Below are 26695 nucleotides of genomic sequence, written 5' to 3'. Positions count from 1 at the left end.
TCCAACTATCTGAGGGTAAGACGCTTCTCCACGCAGAGTTTGGGGCAGATCTCTATGCTCGGCTGCGGCCTCCCTTGGGAACAGACTCCCCACCTCTCCCTCCTAACACTAGAATGTATTATTCGGTCTCCATTAGAAGATCCAACATTCTCAAGGTATTTATCCTTGGACTTAGTTTTTCTGGTTTTCCACCTGCTTTGAGAACTACTAGTCCTCAAAGGCCTATAGAGGTTTACAATTGTCCTATCCACCTCTTCTCTGAAGCAGTGTGGCTCAAAGGCTTTATAATTGTAATTGAGATGGTAGAGCATGGTTTGGGCTCCCATTTACGTATGATTTTAGTTTTTGATTTTCCATTGCTAGAGGTTGCCCTACTAGCATTAGGACAGTAGGGTCCTTTGTAGAGGATCCCACAGATTTATAGTTGTCTCTTGAAACAAAGATCCTACTCCTTTCAGAATATCTAGCCATCTCTCCTGTAGGGAGTTGTTGGAGTCGAAGGCTTTTTTTCTTTTTTAATAGAAGGCCCGGTACGAAAGCTATGTTTGGGTTTCTTATAATTCTTTTTGGTTTTCAGTTTTTCATGCCTAGAAGGTTCCTTCTGGGCACTCTGAATTAAAGGAGGAAACGGAATTCCTACCTTTGGGTCAAGGATACTCCTTGCCTTCTTGGTTAAAAACAACCAGGTTCTGGACAGTAATCTGGATCACCTCCACTGTATGTGGGTTTTTAGGAAAACTAGTCTCAAACGGCTAAGTCCATGTGTAGGGATCACAACCTTCTTACTACATGGGTATCAATATCTGTTCTACGCAAAGAAGATATGAGTCAATGTGCCTATATAATGGGTAACCAAAAACAATTATGCAACTTGCATCTTGTTCTCGTACATAAATAATACAAATTCTCCAGCATGGGGTCTGGCATGGATTCACATGCTCATGAATATTCCCCGTCAGGCTGGGAATCCTCGGTAAAGAAAAAATCAGTATCAGTTTAGTTTCTGATCTGTCTTTCCTAGTAGTAACCAATCACTGATCTCTGCGTCATACTGACCACAGGCAATGACTGCCATCTCCCTAAGCCCCGCCTCTGGCAGCCATCTTCAGATTTTTACCGCACGTTCAAGTGTTGGGAGTCCTCGTGCTTAGCTCTCGAGCTTTTGCTGCGTTTTCGCGCTTTTTCAGGTGAATTTTCACTTTTTTTTCGGTTAATCGAGTTTCAAGCTCTGTTTCTACTCCCGTTAACGGGTACCCGTTTCGGGATTTTCCTACGCCCCTCAAGGGTGAAGATTTCGTCGAATCAACCTTTTGGAGGATTCCAGAAGATTTGCGGCCTACTTCGAAATGGCCCAGGACGCGAGTTTGTCACCCGGACCCAAGCTGTTTCGCAGCTGCCCTGGATGCGGGCTGCAGAATGTGTTTAAGGAGGACGAACATTCGCAATGCCTCTACTGTCTTCATGGGGACACGACTCATGTAGAGAAGGACTGCCAGTTCTGCAAGAACTTGTCGGAGCGGACCATGAGGGACCGTCGATCTCGCCAGCTGGTTGGAGAAGGGCTCAACGGGTGAGAAGAAGAAGAAAGGGTCCGAGCTGGCTTCTAAATCCTGTGCGGGCGCCCCGGCGACGGGGGCCCAACACCAGGCCAAGCGCCGCGAGTCCGCTGGCTCCGGGAGCGCCAAAAGGTCGGGCTCTTCGGTCGCCAGGCAGGGCGCGCCTTCCCCGGCACCGTCAACCACGAGCCAGCGGTTCGGGGAAGAGGAAGTCCGAGACCCCGGGTAAGCTTCGGGAGAAGCCCCGTGCGATCTCAGGAGAGGGGGAGCGAGGCGTCACCCCTCCCCCTAAGGAGAAGGCCCGGGACGCACCTAAGGTGGTGAAGGCCCCTACCCAGCAGGCAAAGGCCTCTATCGAGGCGATCGCGGCGACTCTGGCCAAGCCGGCAGAGACCCCGCCAGCGGAGGCTGCCTCCGGGACTAGAGTTTCCCTGCCGCCAAGGAGGGAATCCTCTTTTCAGCCCATCGTCATGGCCACCATGATGGAAGAAGCGAGGGGGGGCACGGTAGCCTCCTCGAGCTGAGTCAGCCTCGGAGGAGGAACTGACCGAGGCCGTGAGGAATCTCGAAGTCCAGTTCGAGAAGGTTCGATCCCGTAAGGAAGATCCTCGGGAGATAACCGAGGAAGATGGCGAGGAAGAGCAGCCTTCCCTTCCGGCGCAGCTGGAACCTAGGCCTCAGTATAGCTCGGCGGCCATTTTGTCTGCAATCCAGTCCTTATGCTCTGAGATAAGGACGAGATTACCACGGCCCAGGCCGGAGGACCCGCAACCTGGCCCGTCGGGAAGTCCTCAGAACAAACGACGGAGGACCCAACCCTCTCCTCCACTCGCCCCCGTAAGGCCTCCAGTTCCCTCCTCATCCTGCCACGGGTCGGGAGATGACGGTGCAGTGGGCTCGACGACGGGTTCTGAGGGCGACGGCGGAACGGGTCTCCCGTCGTACGGGCCTCTCCGCCCGACGATATTGGCTCATTCCACGCCATGATTGTTAGGGCGTCCAAATTGTTCCAGCTCTGCCCGGAGGAGCAGAAAAAGGAAGGTTTCCTCTATCAGCGCCGGGAGGCCAAGAGGAAGACTGTCATCGCGGTGCCTCTAATCGATGACATCTGGGAGGGAGGGCCTGTCGGTACTCAAGAACCCCTCCATGGCACCGGCCAAACGGGACCGGTACGAGAAGAAGTACCGGGTCCCCGAGACCGCTCCCCTGTGCCTAAGGGGCCAGCTGACGCCAGACTCGGTCGTCTCGGCGGCGGCGAAGAAGAAAGCGGCGGGGTCAGGAGCCTCAACGTCGAATTCCCCTCCGGACGGCGAGGGAAAGAAGTTGGACGCCATGGGACGACTGGTCATTTCGTCGGCGGCGACGACGATCAAAGCGGCCAACGCCCTGGCGATCGTGGCCCGTTACGACAGGGAGCTCTGGTTTAAGCTGGCCCCCACATTGGACTTGCTACCGGACGACAAGAGGTCCGAGGCCCTGGAAATACTCCAAGAAGGCGAGGTGGCGTCGGACCACGCCATAACGGTGGCAACCGATATTGCCGATACCGGGTTCCGCCAGCTGGGCAACAGAGTTTGCCTACGACGACGGGGTTGGCTCCGGGCGACCGTCTTCCGTCAGGACGTCCAGACCAGGGTGTTGGACATGCCGTTCGACGGCAGCAACTTTTTCGGGAAGGCGGTGGACGAATCCCTCCAAGCCTTAAAAACGGACACGGAGACGGCCCGCGCCCTAAAAGTCCTTCAGCAACGACGGCCATTTCGGAGTTCCGGAGGCAGACAGGGGGCCTCCAAGGGATCCAGCGGTGGCTCGTCGTCCAACCGCCAGGCGGCACGCTCCTCGTCTCAGGAGGCCTACAGGGGTCGCGGCAAGCAGGGAGCACCTCGCCGCCATCGGCAAGGTGGCCAGGGCGGCAAGGCCACCACCTCCAAGCAGGACTGAACCAGCCGTGGCCTCGGGGGCCCCCACCGAAGCACCCCGGTGGGAGGCCGGCTGGCGAATTTCGTCGGCGTGTGGAAGTCCATCTCCACCGACCGTTGGGTGCTGGATACCCTGGCAAGAGGACACTCTATCGAATTCCTGAAGAAGTGCCCTCACGTTCCACCTGTGGCCAGGAAGGAAAATCACGTCCCGCAACTGCTGTTGGAAGTACGGGCGATGCTCAGGAAAGGCACCATCGAGCTCGTCCCGAAGAGGCTCTGGGGCTCTGGGGTGTACTCAAGGTACTTCCCCGTCAGGAAAAAGACGGGCGGCTGGCGCCCCATCCTGGACCTTCGTCGTTTGAACTAATACATCAGGTCACAAAAGTTCAGGATGGTCACCCTCCAGCACGTGCTGGGACAGCTGGCGGAAGGCGACTTTCTATCGTCGTTGGACCTGGAGGATGCATACTTCCACGTTCCCATCCTCAAAAGTCACCGAAAGTTCCTCAGGTTCGTCGTCCAGGGACGCCACTACCAATTCAGAGCACTGCCGTTCGGATTGAAGTCGGCCCCCAGGGTCTTTACCAAGTGCCTAGCACCTGTGGCTGCGCCTGCAGGGGTTTCACGTCTACCCCTACCTGGACGACTGGCTCATCCGCTCAAGGACGAGGGAACTCGCCGTCGAACACACTGCGAGGACCGTCCAGCTACTCACAAACCTGGGATTCGCCATAAATTACCCAAAGTCCCACCTGGTGCCGTCGCAGTTGGCCCTGTTTCTGGGAGCGAAGCTCGATACAGTGAGGCGCCTGGCGGCACCGTCGGAAGAACGGACGAAGACCATTCTGGGCAAAGTGCAGCGCCTGCTAGCCACGGACGTGGCCAGGGTGAGGTCCATCAAGTCCCGCCTGGGGATGATGTCCTCTTGCATCTGCCTGGTGCGCCTCTGCAGACTACGGATGCGCCCTCTTCAAGAATTTCTCGACGCCCGTTGGATGCAGGCGACGGGCACCTTCGAAGACAGGGTCCCCCTGAACGAGGTGTTCCGGCGGGCGATTCAGTGGTACAAGGACTTTCAGACGCCGGCGTAGCAGGAGACGGTGACGACTGACGCCTCCCTGGAAGGTTGGGGTGCCCACACCGGAGATCTCCACGCAAGAGGCCTCTGGCTCCCGGAGGAGAAGCTCCTGCACATCAACATCCTGGAACTCCGAGCCGTGTTCTGGGCTCTCAAATCGTTCCTCCCGTCGCTCAAGGGCAAGGTGGTGCGGATCTTCACGGACAACACCACGACAATGTTTTACATACGGAAGCAGGGAGGCACCAGATCCCCAGCCCTATCTAAGGAGGCACAGGATCTGTGGCACTGGGCGGTCGCCCAGGGGATGTTCCTGGTTCCCTTCCACCTGGCAGGAGAAAGAAACACCATCGACGACTCGCTCAGCAGGGAGCTGCGCGCGTGTCACGAGTGGGAACTGCGCCAGGATCAGGTGGATCAACTCTTCCGACGATGGGACAAACCCCAAATCGTCCTGTTCGCAACAGCGACGAACTCGAAGTGCCAGAGGTTCGCCAGCAGGTTTCCCCAGCCGAGAAGCATGGGCGATGCGTTCTCGTTCCCCTGGGACGGCCTATACCTGTATGCGTTCCCTCCGTTGCCGTTGCTGCTTCGACTCATCAACCAGCTCAAGAGGTCCCGGTGCAGGATGGTCCTCGTCACACCGGCGTGGCTGAGGCAGATCTGGTTCCCGGACCTTCTGGACTCGTCAACGTCCGCTCCCATCAAGCTGTCGGCGGACGCAGATCTTCTCTTCAGAGAAGGAGGTGCCATCTTCCACTAGGACCCGGCGTCGCTGAACCTGCAGGCTTGGCTCCTGCAGCGCTAGAGTTTGGAGGGTACGATATACCGGCCGACTGCAGAGAGGTTCTTGCAAAGGCCAGGGCGTCCTCGACTCTCAAATGCTATGGTCACAAGTGGAAGAGGTTCTCTATCTGGTGCCGAGCACAGAAGATCAACCCCCTACGGATTACGGCCCCTCAAGTGCTGCCGTACCTGCTATCGCTGGCAAAGGCTGGGCTAGCCCATGCCTCAATTAAGATTAATCTGGCATGCGATCTCCAGATATACCAGAACCACAGGACGGACGTCCCTGTGGTCCCATCGACTGGTAAGAGTTTATGAAAGGACTGTTCCGGTCGTTCCCGCCGGTGAAGGCCCCGGTGTGGGAACTTAACGTGGTGCTGACCAGACTCATGGGGCCCCCATTCGAGCCGATGCACTCCGCACCCATGAAGTTTGTGTCGTGGAAGACTGCATTCCTGGTGGCCATTACCTCCGCACGACGAGTGGGAGAGATCCAGGCCCTATCCTGCAAAGCAACGTACTTGACTTTCCATGCCTCGAGGGTGGTGCTTAGGACGCACCCCTCCTTTATGCCCAAGGTGCCGTCGGACTTCCATCTTAACGAGCCCCTGGTGTTACCTGTTTTCTTCCCGTCTCCTTCGTCGCCGGCCGAGAGGACTTTGCACTCGCTGGATGTGGCTAGAGCGCTGAAGTTCTACGTGGACCGCACGAAGAGTTTCCGGAGGACATCACAGCGATTAGTGAACTTTGGACCTGTGAATCAAGGGAAGGCTCTCTCGAAGTCTTCTATTTCCAGATGGCTCTCCGGCTGCATCATGCACTGCCACCGGTTGGCTAACCGACCGCTGCCAGGCCGTCCGAGAGCCCTTTCGACCAGAGCGATCGCTGCTACTACGGTGTTCCTATCTGGTGTGCCCCTGCTGGACATCTGCAGGGCTGCTACGTGGAGGTCGACGCACACCTTCACGAGATTCTACTGCGTCTATCGGGATTCCAGGGAGGAGTCCAGGGTCGGCCAAGCAGTGCTGCGCAATCTGTTCGCTTAAGGTGAGCCTGGTGAGGAGGTAAGAGATGCTTAATGTTGAGTTTTGTATTGCTTAATGTTGAGCCTTTTGCCACCTCCCGTGGTTGTGCATGTGTGTACTGCTATGTATTCTTATATTCATGAGCATGTGAATCCATGCCAGACCCCATGCTGGAGAAGGAACAAGTTACTTACCTGTAACTGTTGTTCTCCAGCATGGGTCTGGCATGGATTCACATGCGAACCCTCCCGCCTACCCCTCTGCGGCTCTTCACTTGGTCATACTGCCACTTCACGTGCCACTTCACGTGCTACCAAATCTAAAGATGGCTTCCAGAGGCGGGGCTTAGGGAGATGGCAGTCATTGGCTGTGGTCAGTATGACGCAGAGATCAGTGATTGGTTACTACTACGAAAGACGGATCCGAAACGAAACTGATACTGATTTTTTCTTTACCGAGGATTCCCAGCCTGACGACGGGGAATATTCATGAGCATGTGAATCCATGCTAGACCCATGCTGGAGAACAACAGTTACAGGTAAGAACCTTGTTCCTTATATTAGTCAAAGGAACATTTTTAACAATCATAAAATGATCACGTCTCATAAAACATTGTGTAAAAAACAACATATAAAAACAACACAAGTAAACCAATATATGTGGGTCTTAATCCTACAGTACAAACCAATCCTACGTGTGACTCTTCACACCAGGTCCTTTTTTCCTTTCTAGAAGGTTTAAGATTTTCCTCTTATACTTTGTCAACACTACGTTTCTGTCCAATATACACAATGTTGGACATTCATCAGGGGCAAACGTTGTCTTGTGTCTGTTGTATTAAAACTCTTCACACTATTTTCAAATCCATTCTTCAGAAATTTTTTGCGGTACCCTGTTAAAGACACTTTTTTTTAGTAATAAATACTTAATCTAGATCTTTTTGAATTTGATCTTTACAAATCCCCAATCCCCAAAGGGGTTCAGGCATGCTGTGAATTACATACCTTATGAGCTATTAGGGTCTCTGTCCCAAAACCTCTGGTCAACTTCAATTGGTTGTTCAAGGCAATATCCTTTTTCTTTGGAATTATCAACCTACTTCCTCTTTTTCTATTCTAGAAAATAACAGAAGACTGAATTCAGCCTAGCAATAAACCAACCATATATATATATATACATATATATATATATATCTATATCACAACGGGACACTATGCCCTTTACTTCCCACAAGTACTCTTACCTGGGGTTACCAGTAATTATGTCCTCCCTCTAGGTCGATTTGACCTCAGATAATGTTTCCACAACTGTTTTTATTAAGTCACCGTCTAGACTGGAAAAAACATGGAAGATGGAGCAAATTAACTTAAAGGGTTCCATATTACAGTGTGAGCTGTAGTATAATCCATAGGAATATGGGAATTAATACACATCTCCCCAATGACTTACTTGTAAGCAGCTGTTGGCTTTAAAGTTCAGGTCAGAGATATGGAACATCTATTGCTCAAGTATTCTCTCTTAGGTGCTACTCATGGTTTTTCTCAGTGGTTTGTAAGCACGCAATATAGAATATTGCCAATTATCACACTCACCTATTCAAATCTTGTGTATTTTTCCAACGAGTACCACCAAAACAATTCGTACATCTCTTGGTCCTGTTGACAAAATGCCCACTTTATATATGCATCATATGATGTCATGACGTCATCACGTACGCCGTACTAACGTCATGTGTCATTTCCCTAAGGAATGCTGGATATTGCAGTCAATATCCTTCAAAAGCTCATTATTCCGCCTAAATCAATGCAGTTAGGTTCCGAACATTAAAAGAAATGCAAATACTCCACAGGCATTTCTATGACTATCACATATGCCAGGAGAAACCAGATTGTGGACTTCATGAACCAACTCCACTGTTTGTGGATTTTCAGGAGGTTCAGCCACTTCAGCTTTAACTGGAGGTGCCTTTATTCTAAAGGACATACATCACACCGGGTGTGTGACAGGAACACTTGGGTTCTTGTCAGCCGTAGGAATTACCTCCACAGCATGTGGTCGATAGTCCAGGTTTTGAGATTCAAGGACTACCTCCACTGTCTGCCTTCAGCTGAGGTAGCAAGTCCCTCTGAAACCTCATGGCCACATCAGTGATTGGAACAGTGAAATGACACCATATTACAGGTGTGATACCAACACTTTGTTTTTATTAAGATTATGAGCTATCTCCAAAGGATGTGGGGTTTCAGAGGGTTCAATCACCTTAGGGTGAACTAAAGGTGGGGGTCATCTCAGTGACCTGAACAAAGTTATTATACCATGTTCTGGGTTGAACAGGAACACAAGTTCTTGCCAACAGTGTGAACCACTTTCACTGTATGTGTTTTTTCAAGGGGTTCTTTCACCTCAGTTTTAATTGAAGGTGGGGGTCATACCAGTGAACTGTTTAATGGCATTACACCATAGTAGGGATGGCACAGAAATGAACCCGAGGGAGGGATCCTTAAATCAGTAACACGTCATCCATGGATGGGGATGCAGAATATGTCTTAACCAAATAAGACAGACTCAGGAAGTTGGCAAAAAGTCTCCCCCGACTGTTTTATTATCAATTGTCTAAAACCGGGAGTTACAACGGACATCAAAAGACATGGCACAGGGTTCTCTCAATGCATTTCGTAACAAAGCGTACTTTTGTAACAAAAATCTGTCATGTGACGTCCTACTATGTGGCAAATAAAATAAACCTACAGGGAGTTGTGGTTGGACTTAGGGGAACATCTAAGTATACTTTCTATAAGGGATCAGGTTGTGATTGGTTCTCTGTCAGGTGGACAACTTGTGCCCACCCCTAGTACAAGTCAACCTCAACAGTTACTAGATACATGGTACATCATTGGCTCTCAAACTATAAGGTTCTTCGTTATATGGCCTCCCACTATTGGTTGACACGCTTGTACCCTTCTGGAACATTCGGCTCACTAGCAGCATGTTAGCTGGTACCCCAGGTGCCAGTGGGTGAACTTGACCATGTCTCCCCACCCAACTCGCTCATGCTATCTGCCATAAAGATTGTCTTTGAACTCGACCTTGTAGTAGCTTCATGCTCCTGGGAATATATGGGATTATGAGCACACGCTGTCTCCAGTCCAGTGCAGCATGCCCACCTTCTGTTTGAATCCACAGCTCATGTGACTGGAGACTGTGAATCAGCCCATATTATAGCATTTAATTGTCTTAAATGAAGAAACTTGGCAACCATGGTGTTCTTTCTCTGTACCTTGGTCCAGCTTCCCACAATTACTGGCGTTAAGAATTGATAACCAGTTTGTGGCTGCTTCAGCCTTTGATAGCAGGCCAGATAGCATTTCTCTGTCTTTCCTTCAATCTTCAGCCATCTCTTTGCTGCAACACACACACAGCTATTAATCTTTCTTTCTCCGTGGGTTTGAATTTACCAAAATTGTGACCTCGAATGTCCAGAATTCTATCATATGGCAGCACCCCCTGCAATCTATTCACGATGTATAGCCAGCCTTTATTTTTACTTGGTCTACTTGTTTTGCAGCATCTGTACAGTTCTAAAAAGGCTTGCTTTTTCTGCAGTGCTCTTAGCGCATGCAATCTTAATTCTGCATATGAAAGATTGCTCGATTCTTTACTTCATCATCAGATTTTATAAGGACTGTGCATTCTCTTCTTAGGCCAACCTTCTCAGTGTGTCACGCTCGCTTCTTGTGACATCATCAGCTTCTCTTTCTCTCATCTTCATATTCCTTCAGGGATCTTCGACAAGAGATCGTCATTTCTAAGGGGATACATCAAATAGGGTTTTCTCAGTGTATACCTTGTCTCAAAAACTCTCAGCAGAATAGTCAGTCACTGGTGTCAAACATGGCACAACTTCTGGCTTCCAGCATACAGGTTGTAGGGGGGCGGTGCTTCTGCAGAGGCATTTGGCTGCTCCTCTACAGAAACCTTTTGTATTTGTCTACATTAGTCAAAGCAAAAGGTTCTGGGGATGACGTAGGTCAGGAAGATTTATCATAGATATGTAAATCTTACCTAACATCTGCCGTTCCAGCTGCTTAGGGGAGGCACAGCGGAAGATGCCAGACCAGACCATCACAGTTCAAGGTTAGGCAAGGGACATATAGGCTTAGGACATTATGCCCATGCAACTCTATGGAGATGGTGGGGGGCCAATGCAGCTATTTGTATTTACCCCCTACCTCTGATTCAGTTCTAGAAATTGCTAAACCTTCTGGATTTCTTTCTTGATTCCATAGCCCAAGGGTCACGGTGCAGAGGTCACTTAAAGCGTCAGGATTTTGGCTTCCATTAATGCCAGGCTCAAGCAATAATGCAATGGAGGGCAAATTTGGTCTTGGTGGAATCAAAAGTTGTACAATATTCAGAGATTGTTGCATCTACCATTATTAATAGACTGTATCCGGAAACCTATCTCAACACGCTGGAAATTATAGAATCTAAAGTATAAAGATGGATTAGGTTGTCTCAATTATTTATTGTTTAAAGCGTGGAGCTAGCCCGAGAGCACCAGAGCACTGTACAGAGTTTGGGTAGCCGGCATTTGGACTGGCATCTTTTACCAGTAGCGCAGTACCATGAGGTCTGTGGGTTGGTATGTGCGTCCATCGGAATTGGTCCTTGGTCAGGTATTGTTGAAAAATCCATGTTTTGAGAGGTTTGCGAAATTGGAGACGGCTAGAATATCGCTGGGAAAAAAATCTTGTCCCAAAGTGTATATTTATTTTTATTAATGTTCCTGTTAAACCTACATAAGTATATTGGTAAATGGAGGAAACAATGATGTTAAAACGTATTTGGGCAAATAGGCAACCGCGAGTATCAGATGAAACTCACTAAACAAGATCATATGGGAAGACTGACTGTTCCGGATTTATATACTTACTACATAGATGCACACGCATATTAAGCAACTTGGCAGTTCGCTGAGTCACACCCATGCAAAAACCAAAAAGGCTGCATGTTAGAAAAGATTTTCTTTTTGCACCTTTTCCTCTATAGATTCAAATGGGACTTGTTAAGATGGCTTTCTGAACTCTGGCCTGGTGGTCAGTTTAAGAGGCCACGCTAGTTATAGTAAACAGGCGAAACTCTGGGAGTTTAGCTGTACCATCAAGGTAACGTGGAGAGTGGTTAAGGCTAAGTCTCAGTATAGGTGAAGTGGGGTCAGGGGCCCACAATGAGCCCACACGGTGAAACACACAATGATTAAAATTACACAGTAAGCATCCAAATACTCAATTATTGGCCAAGAAACACACTAGAAAAATTAATCAAGCTGGTAATGCTATTACACAATACTAAAAGTATAAAACATAGATTCAGTCACAGGTTAGCCAATGCATACATTTTACCCCAATACCTGAAAGGAAAGATAAGTAGTTAGACAATGTCATCAACAGCCCACATGAACGAGAGACCCTACATTTCGAAGGGATTGTGTCCTCCGACGTATTCCTTATCTTCGATATCTCCTTCCAGCTCTGCTGGCCTCGGAAAAGTTTTATCTATAGGGCGCTGTGCGTCGACGTCCGCTGAGTCGATGTCCCTCGACAGCCGCCGTATCGACGTTGACGTCATCCTGCCTATAAAGGCCGCGCGCAGCGTCCGTTGCTCAGTTCCGTTTTTCCGCGCTTACTCAGTGCCTCGGAATACCGTTGCTCAGTTTTGTACACAATTTATCCTATTTACCTCGAGATATTCGATCCATACTCAATGGCTTCCTCGTCGGAACCGACGACCCCTCGGTCCGGCTTCAAAAAATGCCGAGATTGTGGGAAAAAGATGTCGCTGACTGACCCTCACAGAGTTTGTCTGTGGTGTTTAGGAGCTGAACACCATTGTTCGGAGTGCGAGGACTGTATGTCCATGACAGCCAAGGCCCTGAAGGAGTGTAGGGGGAAGCTGGAGAAAGGTAAGACTTTTAAAGCTTCTTCTTCCTCGACGAAGTCGAGACATTCGTCTCCTCGTCACCATTCGCGCTCCAGGCCTCGGAGTGGGTCCCATCACTCCTCGAGATCGAAGCACTCGAAGAGGAGACGTCGAAGATCCCCTTCTCCGTCGTCCTCTTCCTCTGTTTCTCCAAAGAGAATCCCTTGCCCCACGATACATAGTTCCGGGGCTGAATGGGAGGAATTCCGCAAAAATATGATGAGCGCCTTCGAGAAAGCGGCCTCGACCCCCTCGAAGACTGCCGAGAGCGATGCTCTGGTCGAAAGACCCGAAGGTCAAAAACGCCGCGAGTCGCAGTACCCGGCGAAGGAAGCTTCTCGAGAGTGTCACGAACCCTCGAGTAAAGCTATGACCTCGAAACCTTCGAAGGTTCCATCGACGCCATTGACAAAGGTTCCGTCGACGCCGTTGTCGAAGGGACCTTCGACACAGGGGTCTGTCGACTCGACGCCATCTTCGACACCGGCGTCGACGCCAAGGAAAGTCACGGTTACGACGCACCCAGTGGCTATCCCCAGGTCCTCGATGACGATGGCGTCAAGATTGTCGACTTCCTCGAGCAGAATCCCAATTCTATCAAGGTCCTCGAGGCCTCCGCCTTTGTTTTTGACGCCACGCCCGAAGCCTTCGGCATCGACGTTTTCGAGGCCGATTATGACAAGTTTGGCACCCTCTGCCTTGGAGATGGGTTTTACACCCTTTGTGAGTTCAGAACAATTGAGAACTATGTCCTCAATTATGGAAGAGGGTGAGCTATCTGAACAGGAAGACACATTTGAGTTGCAGGGACCTGCAACCCCAGTTAGAGAGGAGTTATCCTCAGAAGAACACAGGTTAAAGGATCTTCATGATTCCTTACATGAGGCAAGTGGGTTAGACACTTCCCCTGAGGTGGAGTTTGCTAGGCCAGACCCGGGGGAGCATGCTGAAACCCCCTATAGAGCCTTAATGGCCAGGATCACAGAATTTATGGGGTGGTCAACACCTTCACAGGCTTTCCAACAAGATGACCTCACGGATATTCTTGACAAAGGTCCACAGGAGGATCATGTAGTGCCCTTTCACAAAGCTCTTCAGAGGAAGATTATGACGAACTGGGAAACCCCAGATGTCGTCCCGGCAGTAAATAAAAAACTGTCTACAAAATACAGGGTATCTTCTGCAGACCCGGAGTTTTTGTCAAAACACCCATCCCCAGAAAGTCTGGTGGTACAGGCAGCATCTTCTACTGACGTCAAGACTGCTTACCCTACCGTCCCACAGGACAGGGACGATAAGAAATATGATGCTATGGCAAAAAAAGTTTTTTCGGCATGTAGCATGGTGTTAAAATCTGTTAATGCTACTTGCACCCTTGATAGATTCAGCCATACACTTTGGGAGTGTGCTTCTACAGCGGCTGACTGCATCCCGGAGGGAGAAGAAAGGGAGGCGTTCCTAAATATCATACAGGACGGTAAAGACGCTATGTGCGAATCCCTCCAGACGGGCATTGATTCGGCTGACAGTATCAGCAGAGCAATGGCAGCAAGTACAACAACCAGGAGATTCGCTTGGTTGAGAAAGTCTGGTTTTGCCCCAGATGTTCAAACCAGGCTCTTGAACATGCCATTCAATGTCTCTTTTTTGTTTGGGAAAAAGGCGGATGACAGTTTAGAAAAACTGCAAACATCAAAAGCAGCAGCAAAATCCCTAGGCGCTGCAATTCGTCAGACACCTTTTCGTCCCACAGGAACCACTGCGAGGGGAAAGTCCTTTCGCTTCTACTCCGCATTCGGAAGAGGTAGAGGACGACCGGCTCAAAGGGAACAAAGAAGAACTACCCGAGGTGGACAGGGTCGATATTCAAAAGCCGCAGCTACAGCAGGTGCCTCTTTACCATCGGCATCTGCATCAGCCGCCCCAAAACCACTCTGAGGACTTCCCTCACAGGACACCTGTAGGAGGCAGGTTAACTCAACATCTGGCGGAATGGCAGGCTATCACGTCAGATGCTTGGGCATTGGAAACAGTTGCCCAAGGTTACTGCCTGCCTCTCCTACGCATACCTCAGAGTCATCCACCGGGGATCAGCTCTCAGAAAGCTCCAGATCCGCTCCTCTTGCAGGAAATTTTGGACCTGCTAGAGAAAGGTGCCATAGAACCGGTACCTGTAGCGGAGAGGAACAAGGGCTGGTACTCCCCTTACTTTCTCATTCCAAAGAAAGACGGAGGACTGAGACCCATCTTGGACTTGCGAGAATTGAACAAATTCCTCAGGAAAGACAAATTCAAGAAGGTAACTCTTTCTCAGATCCTTCAGGCCCTTCAGTTCCAGGACTGGTTGGTATCTCTGGACCTTCAGGACGCTTATTTCCATGTGCCTATCCATCTCAAACACAGGAAATACCTGAGGTTCGCAATTGGCAACTCATTATCAATTTCGAGTGCTGCCATTTGGGTTGACCTCCGCCCCGAGGGTCTTCACCAAGTTAATGTCGGTAGTGGCGGCAAGTCTAAGGAGGGAAGGGATTCACGTCTACCCCTACCTGGACGATTGGTTGACCAGGGCTGTATCTTCGGAACAAGCTCAGATCCAGCTAAATCACGTTTGCCACTCTCTTCACAGACTGGGCTTCTCCCTCAATTTAAAGAAGTCACAAATGATACCATCGCAGAGACTCCAGTTCATCGGAGCGATCCTGGACACTTCCCTGGGAAAAGCCTCGCCACCAGAGGTGAGGGCTCAAGATATTCTACAGATGGTTACCAAGTTCCAAAATGCCCAACGTCTCCCAGCCTTCGACTTTTTGAGGTTGCTAGGCCTCATGGCATCCTGCATTTTCCTAGTGCCAGAGGCTCGCCTGAGAATGAGATCCCTCCAGTGGGCACTGAGGACTCAGTGGTCACAATTCTCAGGAAGAATGACAGATCTTCTTCAGGTTCCCGACAGGGTGGCTCGAGACCTTCAGTGGTGGGCCTGTCAGGAGAACATTCTGAAAGGAGAACAGTTTTGGCAACCCTGGCCGGAGATAACAGTAGTCACGGATGCCTTACTCACGGGGTGGGGAGCCCACGCCAACGACTTGACCATCAGCGGTCGTTGATCTCCATCGGAGTCCAGACTACATATCAACCTGTTAGAGCTGAGGGCCATCAGACTTGCGCTGAAGGCGTTCCTTCCAGCTGTACAAGGGAAGAATGTCCTGATAATGACAGACATCATAGTGGCCATGCATTACCTCAACAAAAGAGGAGGCGTAGGATCACTACCCCTGTGCAGAGAGGCGATGCAGCTCTGGTTTTGGGCAATCCAAGAAGGAATCTCTCTATCGGCAGTTCACCTATCCGGAGAGAAGAACTTGACAGCGGACGCTCTGAGCAGGCAGAGCACAGTCTCCCACGAGTGGGAACTAGCTCAGGAAGTCCTTCAAGAGATCTTCGCCCTTTGGGGAACCCCTCAGGTGGATCTGTTCGCCACCAGTGTCAACAGGAAGTGCGATCTGTTCGGCTCAAGGGAATTTCCCCCGAGAGGAGCTCTGGGAGACGCGTTCATAGTGGACTGGGAGTTTCCGCTTCTGTACGCGTTCCCACCGGGCCCTGTCATTCCTCAAATGATCAGGAGGTTGAGAAGATTCCGGAAGACCATGATCCTAATTGCCCTGGATTGGGCCAGGAGAACGTGGTACCCAGACCTTCTAGACTTTTCCATCTGCCCTCCAATTCGACTTCCACTCAGAGAGAACCTACTCTCACAGAAGGGAGGTCAGGTTCTCCATCCAGACATCAAAACCCTCAACCTTCACGCTTGGCTTCTGAAAGGCTGAGGTACAAGGATTGGGACCTCCCTGATGATATGGAGGTGTTGCTTTCGGCAAGGAGGCCAGCAACAAAGTCTTTATACCGCTGCCGTTGGAACAGATTTTGCAGCTGGTGTAGAGAAAAGGATATCGACCCCTTTTCATGCGGTACACCAATGATTTTGTCCTTCCTACTCTATTTGGCGAATTCAGGCCTTCAAGTTGGCACCATTAAGGGCTATCTCGCAGCGCTATCCATCTTTAAGCGCACTGCGGAAGAACCATCCTATTTCAAGTTACCCTTGCTTATACAGTTTCTAAAGGGGTTAACCAACGTTTATCCCCCAAGACCATTCCAGGTTCCCCTATGGGATTTAAACTTAGTCCTAACTTTCCTGATGGGCATAGCTTTCGAACCACTCCATTCTTGTTCGTTAAGATTTCTTACCCTTAAAACTGTTTTATTAATAGCACTTACATCTGCTAGAAGGGTGAGCGACTTACAAGCTCTTTCTTGTAAACCCCCTCATACAATCTTTCACAAAGACAAAGTTGTCCTGCAAGTGAAGCCTAATTTCCTCCCAAAGGTGGTTTCTGAATTCCATATCACTCAGAAGATTACCCTGCCATCTTTCTATCCTCCTCCTCATCCGGGGAAAGAGGAAGAGAGGTTACACAGGCTGGACCCTAGAAGGGCTTTAAGTTTTTACATCAGTAGACTGGCCAGGATAAGACAAACAGACCAGCTGTTTGTAGGGTACACAGGTTACAAGCTAGGGTTACCAATAACTAAGCAGACCATTTCCAGATGGATCATTCTAGCCATTTTGGAATGTTATCAACTGGCAGGAAAAGAGCCCCCTCAAAACCTTAGGGCTCATTCGACCAGAGGTATTGCAGCTTCATCGGCCCTCAAAAGAGGAGTGCCAGTTAAAGACATTTGTCCGGCCGCCACATGGTCGTCCGTCCATACCTTTACAAGATTTTACAACTTGGATTCCTCCTCCAGTCAAGAGACTAGGTTTGGAAGGGCTGTATTGCACTCTATTCATCAATAGAAGGCAGCATGAAGTCAGTACTCCCACCTCCAATAATAGAATACTGCTATGGGAGCCTATCTAAGATAAGGAATACGTCGGAGGACACAATCCCTTCGAAGAACAAGTTACTTCTTACCTTGTAACGTTCTTTCGATGGGATGTTCCTCCGACGTATTCCTTATCGACCCTCCTTCCCATCCATCCCAGCAGTTCTACTTCCCTTGTTGCAGCTTACGCTCCTTCAGGGTGATTAGTCTAGTCCAGACAGAAATACTGTGGGCTACAAAACGGAACTGAGCAACGGACGCTGCGCGCAGCCTTTATAGGCAGGATGACGTCGACGTCGATACGGCGGCTGTCGAGGGACATCGACTCGGCGGACGTCGACGCGCAGCGCCCTCTAGAGAAAAATTTTCCGAGGCCAGCAGAGCTGGAAGGAGATATCTAAGATAAGGAATACGTCGGAGGAACATCCCATCGAAAGAAAGTTACAAGGTAAGAAGTAACTTGTTCTTTACAAGTTCAACCCTAAATTGAATGGGTCCTTTTGCCCAAAAGTTCACAAAGTACTTTATAAAGGTGGGGGGAAAAAGTTAGGAAGTGTTCCGTTGGATGTGAAGATTGGTTCCAGAAGTCAGCATTAGGGGTTTAGAGGTAGGTAAAGTACTTTTCCTATCTTTTGGAGTGCTTTATTAACAGGTGTTTGAAAAGCAATAGATTGTAAAATAAATCAAAGTTCTTAAACTTTATAATGGAGATGGGGGCACCAGTAAGCATTGAGACTACTCACCACCTTAAGTGCGATATTTCACAAAGATTTGGCAGATCGAATGTGGGTCGCTGGAGGTAGGTTTTCCTTCTGTTCTACTAGCAGATGCCCAGGAGTGCTGTTGCTGCAGACCATTTTTCATTCGTGTGCAGGAGCTGAGTGCAACCCTTTCCAGTGAACAAATGCAGCAGGCACCAATGCAGGAGTCATCAAGGAACTCGAGACAGGGATGGCAGTTTCTAGCGGCAGTCACAGTGCACGGCGACAGCAGGCATCTCAAAAGTAGCAAACTAAGGAAGCCTTCCAGAACAAGATCCATCAATGCTGTGGCTCTGAAACTTGACAGAAAGGTGACTTGTAGGACTAGCTGGAGACCACTGAAGTTCCCGGCCAAAATGCAGAACAGTGACACTAGCATGGTAGCCCAACATAGAGCTGGTCAGCCCACAGGGTGGTCCAGGGAATCTTCTAATGGCTCCAGGCCACAGGATTGTGAGAAGCCATTGAGACTTACATCATTTACCTAATCTCTGTAGTTTGATGGTTTTCCTGGTAATTGGATGGAAAACAATGTTTGCGATTTGTGATCCTTGGGTAGTGCGGAATATTTGTCAGCTTGGATTTCCAGTTTGTTTTTGTGGTTCTATACTTAGAATAGAAAAATATACTGTTCGACCTCTAACACTTAGGATGTCTGAAGAGGATGGTAGTTCTGGAGAAACAAATCCCTGTTCAATGTCGGTTCCATTTGTGGGAAGCGAAGGGTATTCTTTAAACATCCTAAGAAGTACATGAATTACTTGCACTCTTTTTCCAAGCCCGAGCTTTGGAATATCTGCAAGGCATTCACCACCAAAACACTACTGGGTGCTTTGCTGTTCCTGTTTGAATCCACTGTCCACTCTTCTAGCACTGTATTCTGCAAAAGCTTCCCTTGCGGTGGCTGGGGTTTGAAAACAGTGAGAGGAGCTCCTCTCAAGAGGATCGACCTCCAATGAAAAAAGAGTAAATGATCACGTGTATGCCTCACATCTACAAGGACTCTAGCTTGTCTTCTCCTGCACTCACAGCGTTTTGGACCCTGCTTAGAAACCTTAATTATTTTTTTTTAAAGTATCGTCAATTGCTTTTTCTGCTGTCTATGGAGTACTTGTCATCGGGTTATCAGAGCCGACTATGGTGCACGCCAAGTGCCAACCACCTACCTGACTGATGGCGACCTTCTCCTCCTCTGGGCCTGCCGGAGCCCCAAACCAGATTCACCTTCACCGAATAAATTTTACTACATGTCAATCATGGCATATAGCTGTGTGGAATCCAGCTGTACATGTAAGCATAGGGCTTGCAATTGAGATTGGAGAAGCAGGAGCTAAAAGCAGCTCTTGCGTATCGAGCATTAATTGGTGACCATTAGCTACCACTGGGGAATGAGGGGCAAGTGCATAGTTTTCCACAACTGTAACTTCCACATAAGGGTCCACTCCGCTGTTGATAGTGCGCAGTACAAATATCCTTTAACATAAGATTCAAACATAAAATTGTGCCCATTATTTCTGAACCCATATGCTTTAAATCGTTTGTAAATGTGTCCTAATGTTTATTTTTAGATTGACCCAAATGCACATCGTTAAATTCCCATAGGGGTGTGTGTTCGGCATCTGTTGGCCTGTTCAGCCAAAAGTAGCTCCTGGTGGCTGTGGCTGTCAAGCTAACCAGGTTCTACTTGGCTACAAGCAGGAGCTACATATCTCCCACCTCCCCCTCAATTTTGAACCCTGAAACATGATTCCTCCATAGCGAATAGTCTAGGCAGGGCTCAGGATAAATTTTGGAAGTGTATTTTACTCCCCATTTTTTGGAAGTAAAATGATTTTTTAGAGAGTAAAAAAGTAAGTCCCATTCTCGATCCGAGTATTTTTAAAAGTTGCTGAAAACATGTTTTAACTGGAAAACAGAAATATTTTTTAGTTTTTATTTCTTTACATCTAGTTATTCATGCACATTAAAAGATGCATGTTTAACTCTTCGGATTAGTCAGTAATAGTAGATTCTTCATGTGGTAGGTAATACGTGTATTACTGGTCCAATTATATTAATAGAGCCGTGCGTGGGTGAAAGCAGTGGTACAATTTCCTATGTGCCAGTTCCTATTGTTTGTTGGAAGTATTTGCACTACCTGTTTTTATTTTTTGAGCGTATTTGCCTATTTTAAGTGAGTTAAAATGGCCAATAAACCCCTTGTCTGTAGGGCTCGGTCAAGGCATTGCCTATTCGTCAATAGAGGATCTACGCACTGTAAATCCAATGGGTAGCGATGGGATAGAACGATACAGGACAGTTATGCAAATTGTCCTAAGGCATTCCCCGACTCAGAACAATTACATTTGGCAAAGGTACAATGATTACTGCATACGGTTCTTTATCTTATGATCGACATTAAGTAACTGATCTCAGATGATACACATGACAGATCCCCATACACTTGTTAGATGGAATGATTTTGTGAACAAGGAACATTTCAGAGACTTAAGACCTACTATACACGTTGCAAAGTGTGCAGAGGAATGCTATACTGGCTGCCTTAAGGTTAGGGGACTAGATTTGCAAGACATTTATTTTGTCTGGAAGCAGTATTGGCAGTCTCCTATAATATGAAAACGGGGGACGGTTATTTAAAATAATACACTGTACTGCTCTTCCCCTAACTAACTGGTTCTCCATGGGACTCTTTAAATAAGCAAACCGCTGGAGAGTGTGTGGTGGGTACGAACCCTAGGCCATGTATTCGGGGCATCCCCCTTACCTGGAGCATTTGGGACCAGTGTGACTAATAGACTGCAGTGGATTTAAGGCCGTACGTGGATTTACACTAATAATTGTTTTTTTTGGCAAAGATTGGGAAGCCTGGAAATCATTAAACTGGTATAGACTGGTTTGAAACCGAAGTAAAGTTACCTTTGTGGAATGTAGATAAACCTGCATCAGCAAAATTGAAAGGTTTGCTGTGCTTTGCGGTTCACGTAAAAAAAGATGGTCCTAAAACAAAATGCTCTGGCACAGGGCTAAATAAATACACTAATACACCAGTGGCTACCCCATGGGTGCATTAGGTTACTAATCTGGCAAAGGTACCTACGCCCCTGGTGAAGCCAAAACTAAATCTCAGCTTCCACTAAACTATTCCAGAACACACTTTCAGTGTGATGGAATCCCCATTGGACTAACAGTTTGTTATTAAAGCACCCCTACCGTGGCAGCATATGGGCTACAAAAGGCAGTGCACCAGAAAAAGGGTTGCAATGCCAGGGAGACTTGAGTAGAAGTCTCTGGCCGCAAAAGAAAGTCAAGAAAACACAGGAAGCCACTTTAAAATTAATGTGACCGAGAAAGGTAGGGAACCTGACCCTTAAAATTAAATGATGATATGATATGATATGATAGGTTATTTATAACACGCTTAATACCCAGAGGTTTCTAAGCGCGGACCCGGGGATCGAACCTGTGTTACTCCTTGACGCATTGCTTCCAAGGCGATCATGTTGACACTGAGCTATCCTCCTGGCTTAACTACACTTACACACAGCATAGATGTTGACACCAGTCGCGGAACCTCATCGCACCAGAGTTTCTCTAGGATACAGGAGTCTCTAGTCTAGCGTATTTGCCTTATGTTATATTAACCTTTTTCGCGAGACGTTGGTTTGGATGAACCAGAGAATGTCTAGATCCTAAGTGCCAAAATCTGTATTATCTGGCCATATTGGCTGTTTATGCTTTGCTGCCCCAATGTTAGTCTTTCTTTAATACTCATATATAGTTTTTTTTACAATATCAGGCTGCCTTTTATCCTGGTCATGAACCTTATGGACAGCTGTGAATTTCGTTACTGGGGAGTACTACATTTGTTTCCTGAGATTTATTGAAGTACTTGGTAGCCAATTACTGTACTCATTCCTCTACATGGCCTAACAATCGTACTAATTTGATGACTTATGGCTTCATAAACTAAGCAGTAATCATTCAATGTTTAGACAGACATTTTTCACTGTCACAATGCATTTTTGTATTTCATATTATTTTCTTTCTCTTCACAGGCTACAACTCTTCCAAATTTTTGCTACATGGGAGCTCGTCTTTGCAACTATTTGTCTCATCACCTTACGATGAGTCCACCAAGTGGTAACTTCAGACAATTATTGCTTAAGAGGTTAGCAAAAATGAATTCAGCATATTTCTCATAGTAACTTGAACTTTAGGAAAATCGTTGTTTGCAGTTTTATAATGCATCTTCTGTTAATGTGTTGGTCAAGTCTGAAGTTAATGTCCTTACGGATAATGTAGTTTCGAGGGGATTGGGTCCTCCGACGTATTCCATATCTATGATAGTAATCACCACAGGTGTGCTACTTCGGAACATATTCGGCGTCTGCGTCCTGCGTCGATGACGTCGATACGCCGCCCTCGAGGACCTCCTCCAACGGCCGACGTCTCTGGATGTTATAAGTAGGATGCACAATGCCCGTAGCCTCAGTTCCGTTTTTTCCACGAACATGTTCGCTTCAGGAATCTCGGCGTGCCTCGACTCTTTGGTGTTTCTGTTGCTTTCTCGGTTCTTAGAACCTGTTTGTGAAATATTTCTTAGTGAAGATGTCTACCTAGTCTGCCACACCGCGTCCGGGCTTTAAGAAGTGCGGGGACTGTGGGTCCAAGCTGTCGGTCACGGACTCGCACAACGCCTGCCTCTGGTGCCTCGGGGAGGCCCATGACACGGATGACTGTCGACTGCCAGTCGCTCACGTCGAAAGCCTTGGGGGAGCGCAAGAAGAAGTTATCGGTAGGTAAGGTGTCCAAGCCCTGGAAGTCGAGGTCTGCAGGGCTTTCGACGGATGACTCGAGGGGCGACTCTCTGCGTCGTCGTCAGAAGTCCAGTGGGTCTCGGTCCCGGAGTCGGTCTCGCCACTCCTCTGCCTCTTGGAGGCACTCCCGGAAGTGCCGTCATCGGTCGCCTTCCCCGTCCTCATCCGAGGACTCCGCCTGTCGGCAGGTCGCTTACCCCACCAAGCATGCGACACTGCAGGAATGGGCTTCCCTCGGGAAGAAAATGCTGGCGATTCTCGAATCGCAGGGCACTGGTCCGTCCGCGCCTCCGAGTGGGGTCGGTCGTGATCAGCCGAGAGATGCCGCTCGCACATCTTCGGGCTCGGGTGGGCGTCACGATTCGCGGGAAAGGTCCCGCTCGGACAAGGGGAATCGTTCTCGGCATGCCCGGTCCAGGTCCCGGTCCTCAACATGCTCGAGACCGTGTGAACCTGTGAAGTCTTCGAGGAAGACATCGACGCCTGTGGCGCCGAGGTCAACGATGGACTCTCTCGAGGCTCCGCCTCTGAGGAAGTCGTCGGCGCCCAGGATGTCGAGGGACACACTTGGGGCTCCGCCTTCGAGGCCTCTGTCGTCGACGCCGATTCTCCCGGCGCTGATTCACTTGACGCCCTCAATGCCTTTCGGGGCTGTGTCGACGGGGGTACCCCGTGGCTCAGGGGAACCACCTAGAAAGGCTCTGGCCAAGGTCAAGCATGGCTTTGGTTCCAGTTCTGTGCCTTCTTACCGCCGTCTGGAGTTGGACGAGGGCTCTGATGATGGCATGGCGTCTGACACGGTGCCTGATGAGATTCTTTGGGCCATAGCCAGTTTGAGGACCTGAGGCAGTCTCTGAATGATGCTAGTGGGCTGGACACCTCTCCGGAGGTGGAGTTTTGTAGGCCTGAGCCTGGCACTCATGCCGATTCTTCGTACCGGCGACTTATGTCACGGGTCACCGAGTACTTAGGATGGTCTGCTCCCCCAGGGGAGTTTGTTCAGGATGACCTTACGGATACCCTCGACATTGGTCCACCAACTGACCCGGTACTGCCGTTTCATATGGCTCTACAGAGGAGGGTGGTGGTGGCGGCTTGGACTGCTCGGGAGAGTCTCCCGGCAGTGAGCAAGTATTTGCCGCGAAAATACCGCCTAGCCAGTAGTGACCCCTGCTACTTGTCCAAGCACCGTACTCCAGAGAGCTTGGTGGTGCAGGCGGCTACGGCCCCGGCAAAGTATGCGTTGTACCCTACCATCCCTCCTGATAGGGATGACAAGCGTTTTGATGGCTGGGGGAAGAAAGTGTTTTCTTTAGGGGGTATGGCGCTTTAGGCGGCCAACTCCATTTGTGCCTTGTCTCGTTTCACGCACACTCTGTGGAACTGTGGTTCCTTGGCGTCTGAACATATTCCCGAAGGGGATGAACGGGATGGTTTTCTTGCCATGGTTCAGGATGGCAAGGATGCCATGTGTGAGGCAGTTTGGTCGTGTTTGGACATGGCAGATTGCGTCAGCCGATCCATGGCGGCGAGCACCGTGATACACAGGTTTGCGTGGTTGCGGAAGTCGGGGTTTGCTCCTGATGTGCAGGCCCGGCTCTTTGCCCTTTGAGGGGTACATCTTTTTGGCAGCAAGGCTGACGAGAGCCTTGAGAGGTTGCAGACCTCAAAAGCTGCAGCAAAGTCGTTGGGCGCTGCAGTTCGACAACCTCCGCCTTTTCGTCCTAGGGGACAGCAATGGAGGGGAGGTTCCTTTCGTTAATACTCATCCTTTGGTAAAGCAAGAGAAGCTGCCAGTCAAAGGGGCCACCACCCATCACCTCTTTGTTTTTGCTTTGTCACCCTGAGTGGGACGGGTATGCCCAGACGTGGGTCCCGTGCCTGCTGAGCCTAGAGACCCAAGCTACTCCTCACTGATGAGCCCCAACAAGGGTGAAACATGTTTGGGGATGCTTGTGGTCTCGTGCAGAAGGGATGTGACCTAGCAGTTCGGGCTGGACTACCTCTTTTGGGGTGGGGCCAAGCCTGATTTGCATATGGTCTTTCCCCTTCTGTAATGGCTTGGCAGGCGAAGAACGATGGTCTGGAGGGTTGCGTCGAGCAATGCCAGTGGTTAAGATTCAGTCTAAACCTTCCAGCCATCACCTCTTTGTTTTTGCTTTGCCACCGTAGGTGTGCCAGAGGTGGTAAACAAGGTACTCGAGGTGCCAAGGCCGCTAGGGCTGTTGCCTCTTTGCCCTCAGGCAACGCCACAGCCGCATCAGCTCAGTCATGAGGCCATGTCCCATGGTTCGCCGGTTGGGGGAAGGCTGGCGCAGCATCTTGCAGAGTGGCGCGCCATTACTTCGGATGTGTGGGTTCTGGAGATCATAACCCACGGCTACTGTCTTCCTTTCCAGCAGAGGCCTCAAGACAATCCACCGGGGAATCTTTCTTCGAAGAGTCTGGATCCCCTCCTTGCGCAGGAAATTCAATCCCTGCTGCGGAAAGGCACCATAGAACTGGTGCATGTAGCGGAGAGGAACAAGGGATGGTATTCCCCTTATTTTTTTATTTCCAAGAAAGACGGGGGATTGAGACCCATCATGGACTTCCGCGGTTTGAACAAACTCCTCAGGAAGGACAAGTTCAAGATGGTTACTCTTTCTCAAGTCCTTCGGGCCCTTCAACTTCAGGACTGGTTGGTTTCTCTCGACCTCAAGGACGCTTATTTTCATGTGCCGATCCATCCGAAGCACAAGAAGTACCTGAGGTTTGTGGTTGGCGACTCGCACTTTCAGTTTCGGGTCCTGCCGTTCGGATTGACCTCCGCCCCGAGGGTCTTCACCAAGCTCATGGCAACGCACCTCAGGAAAGGGGGGGATTCAAGTCTACCCCTACCTGGACGATTGGTTGATCAGGCCGAGCATGTCCTGGATCATCTGTCAGTCACCTGCCACTGCCTCCACAAGCTGGGCTTTTCCCTCAACTTAAAGAAGTCCCATTTGACACCTACTCAGAGGCTCCAGTACATCGGAGTGGTGCTCGACTCGTCCCTGGGGCAGTGTTTTCCTCCCCAGGTGAGGGCTCATCACATTCAGCAGATGGCGCACAAGTTTCTACTTGCCCAGACTCTCCCAGCGTTAGAGTTCTGGAGACTGCTCGGCCTCATGGCATCCTGCATTCTTCTGGTGCCAGAGGCCAGGTTGCGGATGAGATCTTTGTAATGGGCACTCGAGATCCAGTGGTCTCAGTCCTCCGGCAGGATGTCGGACCCTGGTCAGGTGCCGTCTTCGGTCACCAGGGACCTTCTGTGGTGGGCCGACAAAGGCAATCTGACGAGGGGGGGGCTCCATTTTGGCTGCCCTGGCCAGAGGTGATAATCGTGACGGACGCATCCCTCACGGGATGGGGAGCTCATGCCAACGAGTTGACAGTAAGCGGTCGTTGGTCTCCGTTGGAGTCCAGACTCCATATCAATCTGTTGGAGCTTAGGGCCGTCAGGCTAGCCCTGAAGGCTTTTCTGCCGACTGCGAGGAAAGAATGTCCTGCTCTTGACGGACAACACGGTGGCCATGCACTACCTCAACAAAAAGGGGGGGGGCAGGGTCACTTCCGCTGTGCAGGGAGGCGATGCAGCTCTGGTTTGGCAATCCAGCAGGAAGTTTCGATCTCGGCAGTTCATCTGGCAGGAGACGAAAACGAGACGGCGGACGCTCTGAGCAGGCAGAGCGCGATCTCTCACGAGTGGGAGTTGGCTCAGGAGATTCTCCTGGAGATCTACGTCCTTTGGGGGACCCCTAAAGTGGATCTCTTCGCCTCCAGTGTCAACCGGAAGTGCGAGAGGTTCTGCTCGCGGGAATTTCCTCCAAAGGGAGCCTTAGGAGATGTGTTTGTGGTGGAGT

General features: G+C 49.6%; 1 protein-coding gene across 1 annotated transcript in view; it reads left to right on the top strand.

Moving 5' to 3' along the window:
• The window catches only part of PAIP1 (poly(A) binding protein interacting protein 1), an 816787-nt gene that overhangs the window by 371156 nt on the left and 418936 nt on the right, over positions 1–26695 (top strand). Inside the window, exon 4 of the mRNA XM_069627237.1 lies at positions 22050–22162. Within this exon, the coding sequence (XP_069483338.1) occupies positions 22050–22162 (113 nt within the window). The remainder of the gene's footprint in view (positions 1–22049; positions 22163–26695) is intronic.

Source organism: Ambystoma mexicanum, chromosome 6p (genome assembly GCF_040938575.1).
Source record: "Ambystoma mexicanum isolate Mex_15411 chromosome 6p, UKY_AmexF1_1, whole genome shotgun sequence".
In the NCBI taxonomy this organism is placed as follows: Eukaryota; Metazoa; Chordata; class Amphibia; order Caudata; family Ambystomatidae; genus Ambystoma; species Ambystoma mexicanum.
The sequence above is the reverse complement of the archived record's forward strand: the minus strand, read 5'-3'. Positions and strand labels throughout refer to the sequence as shown.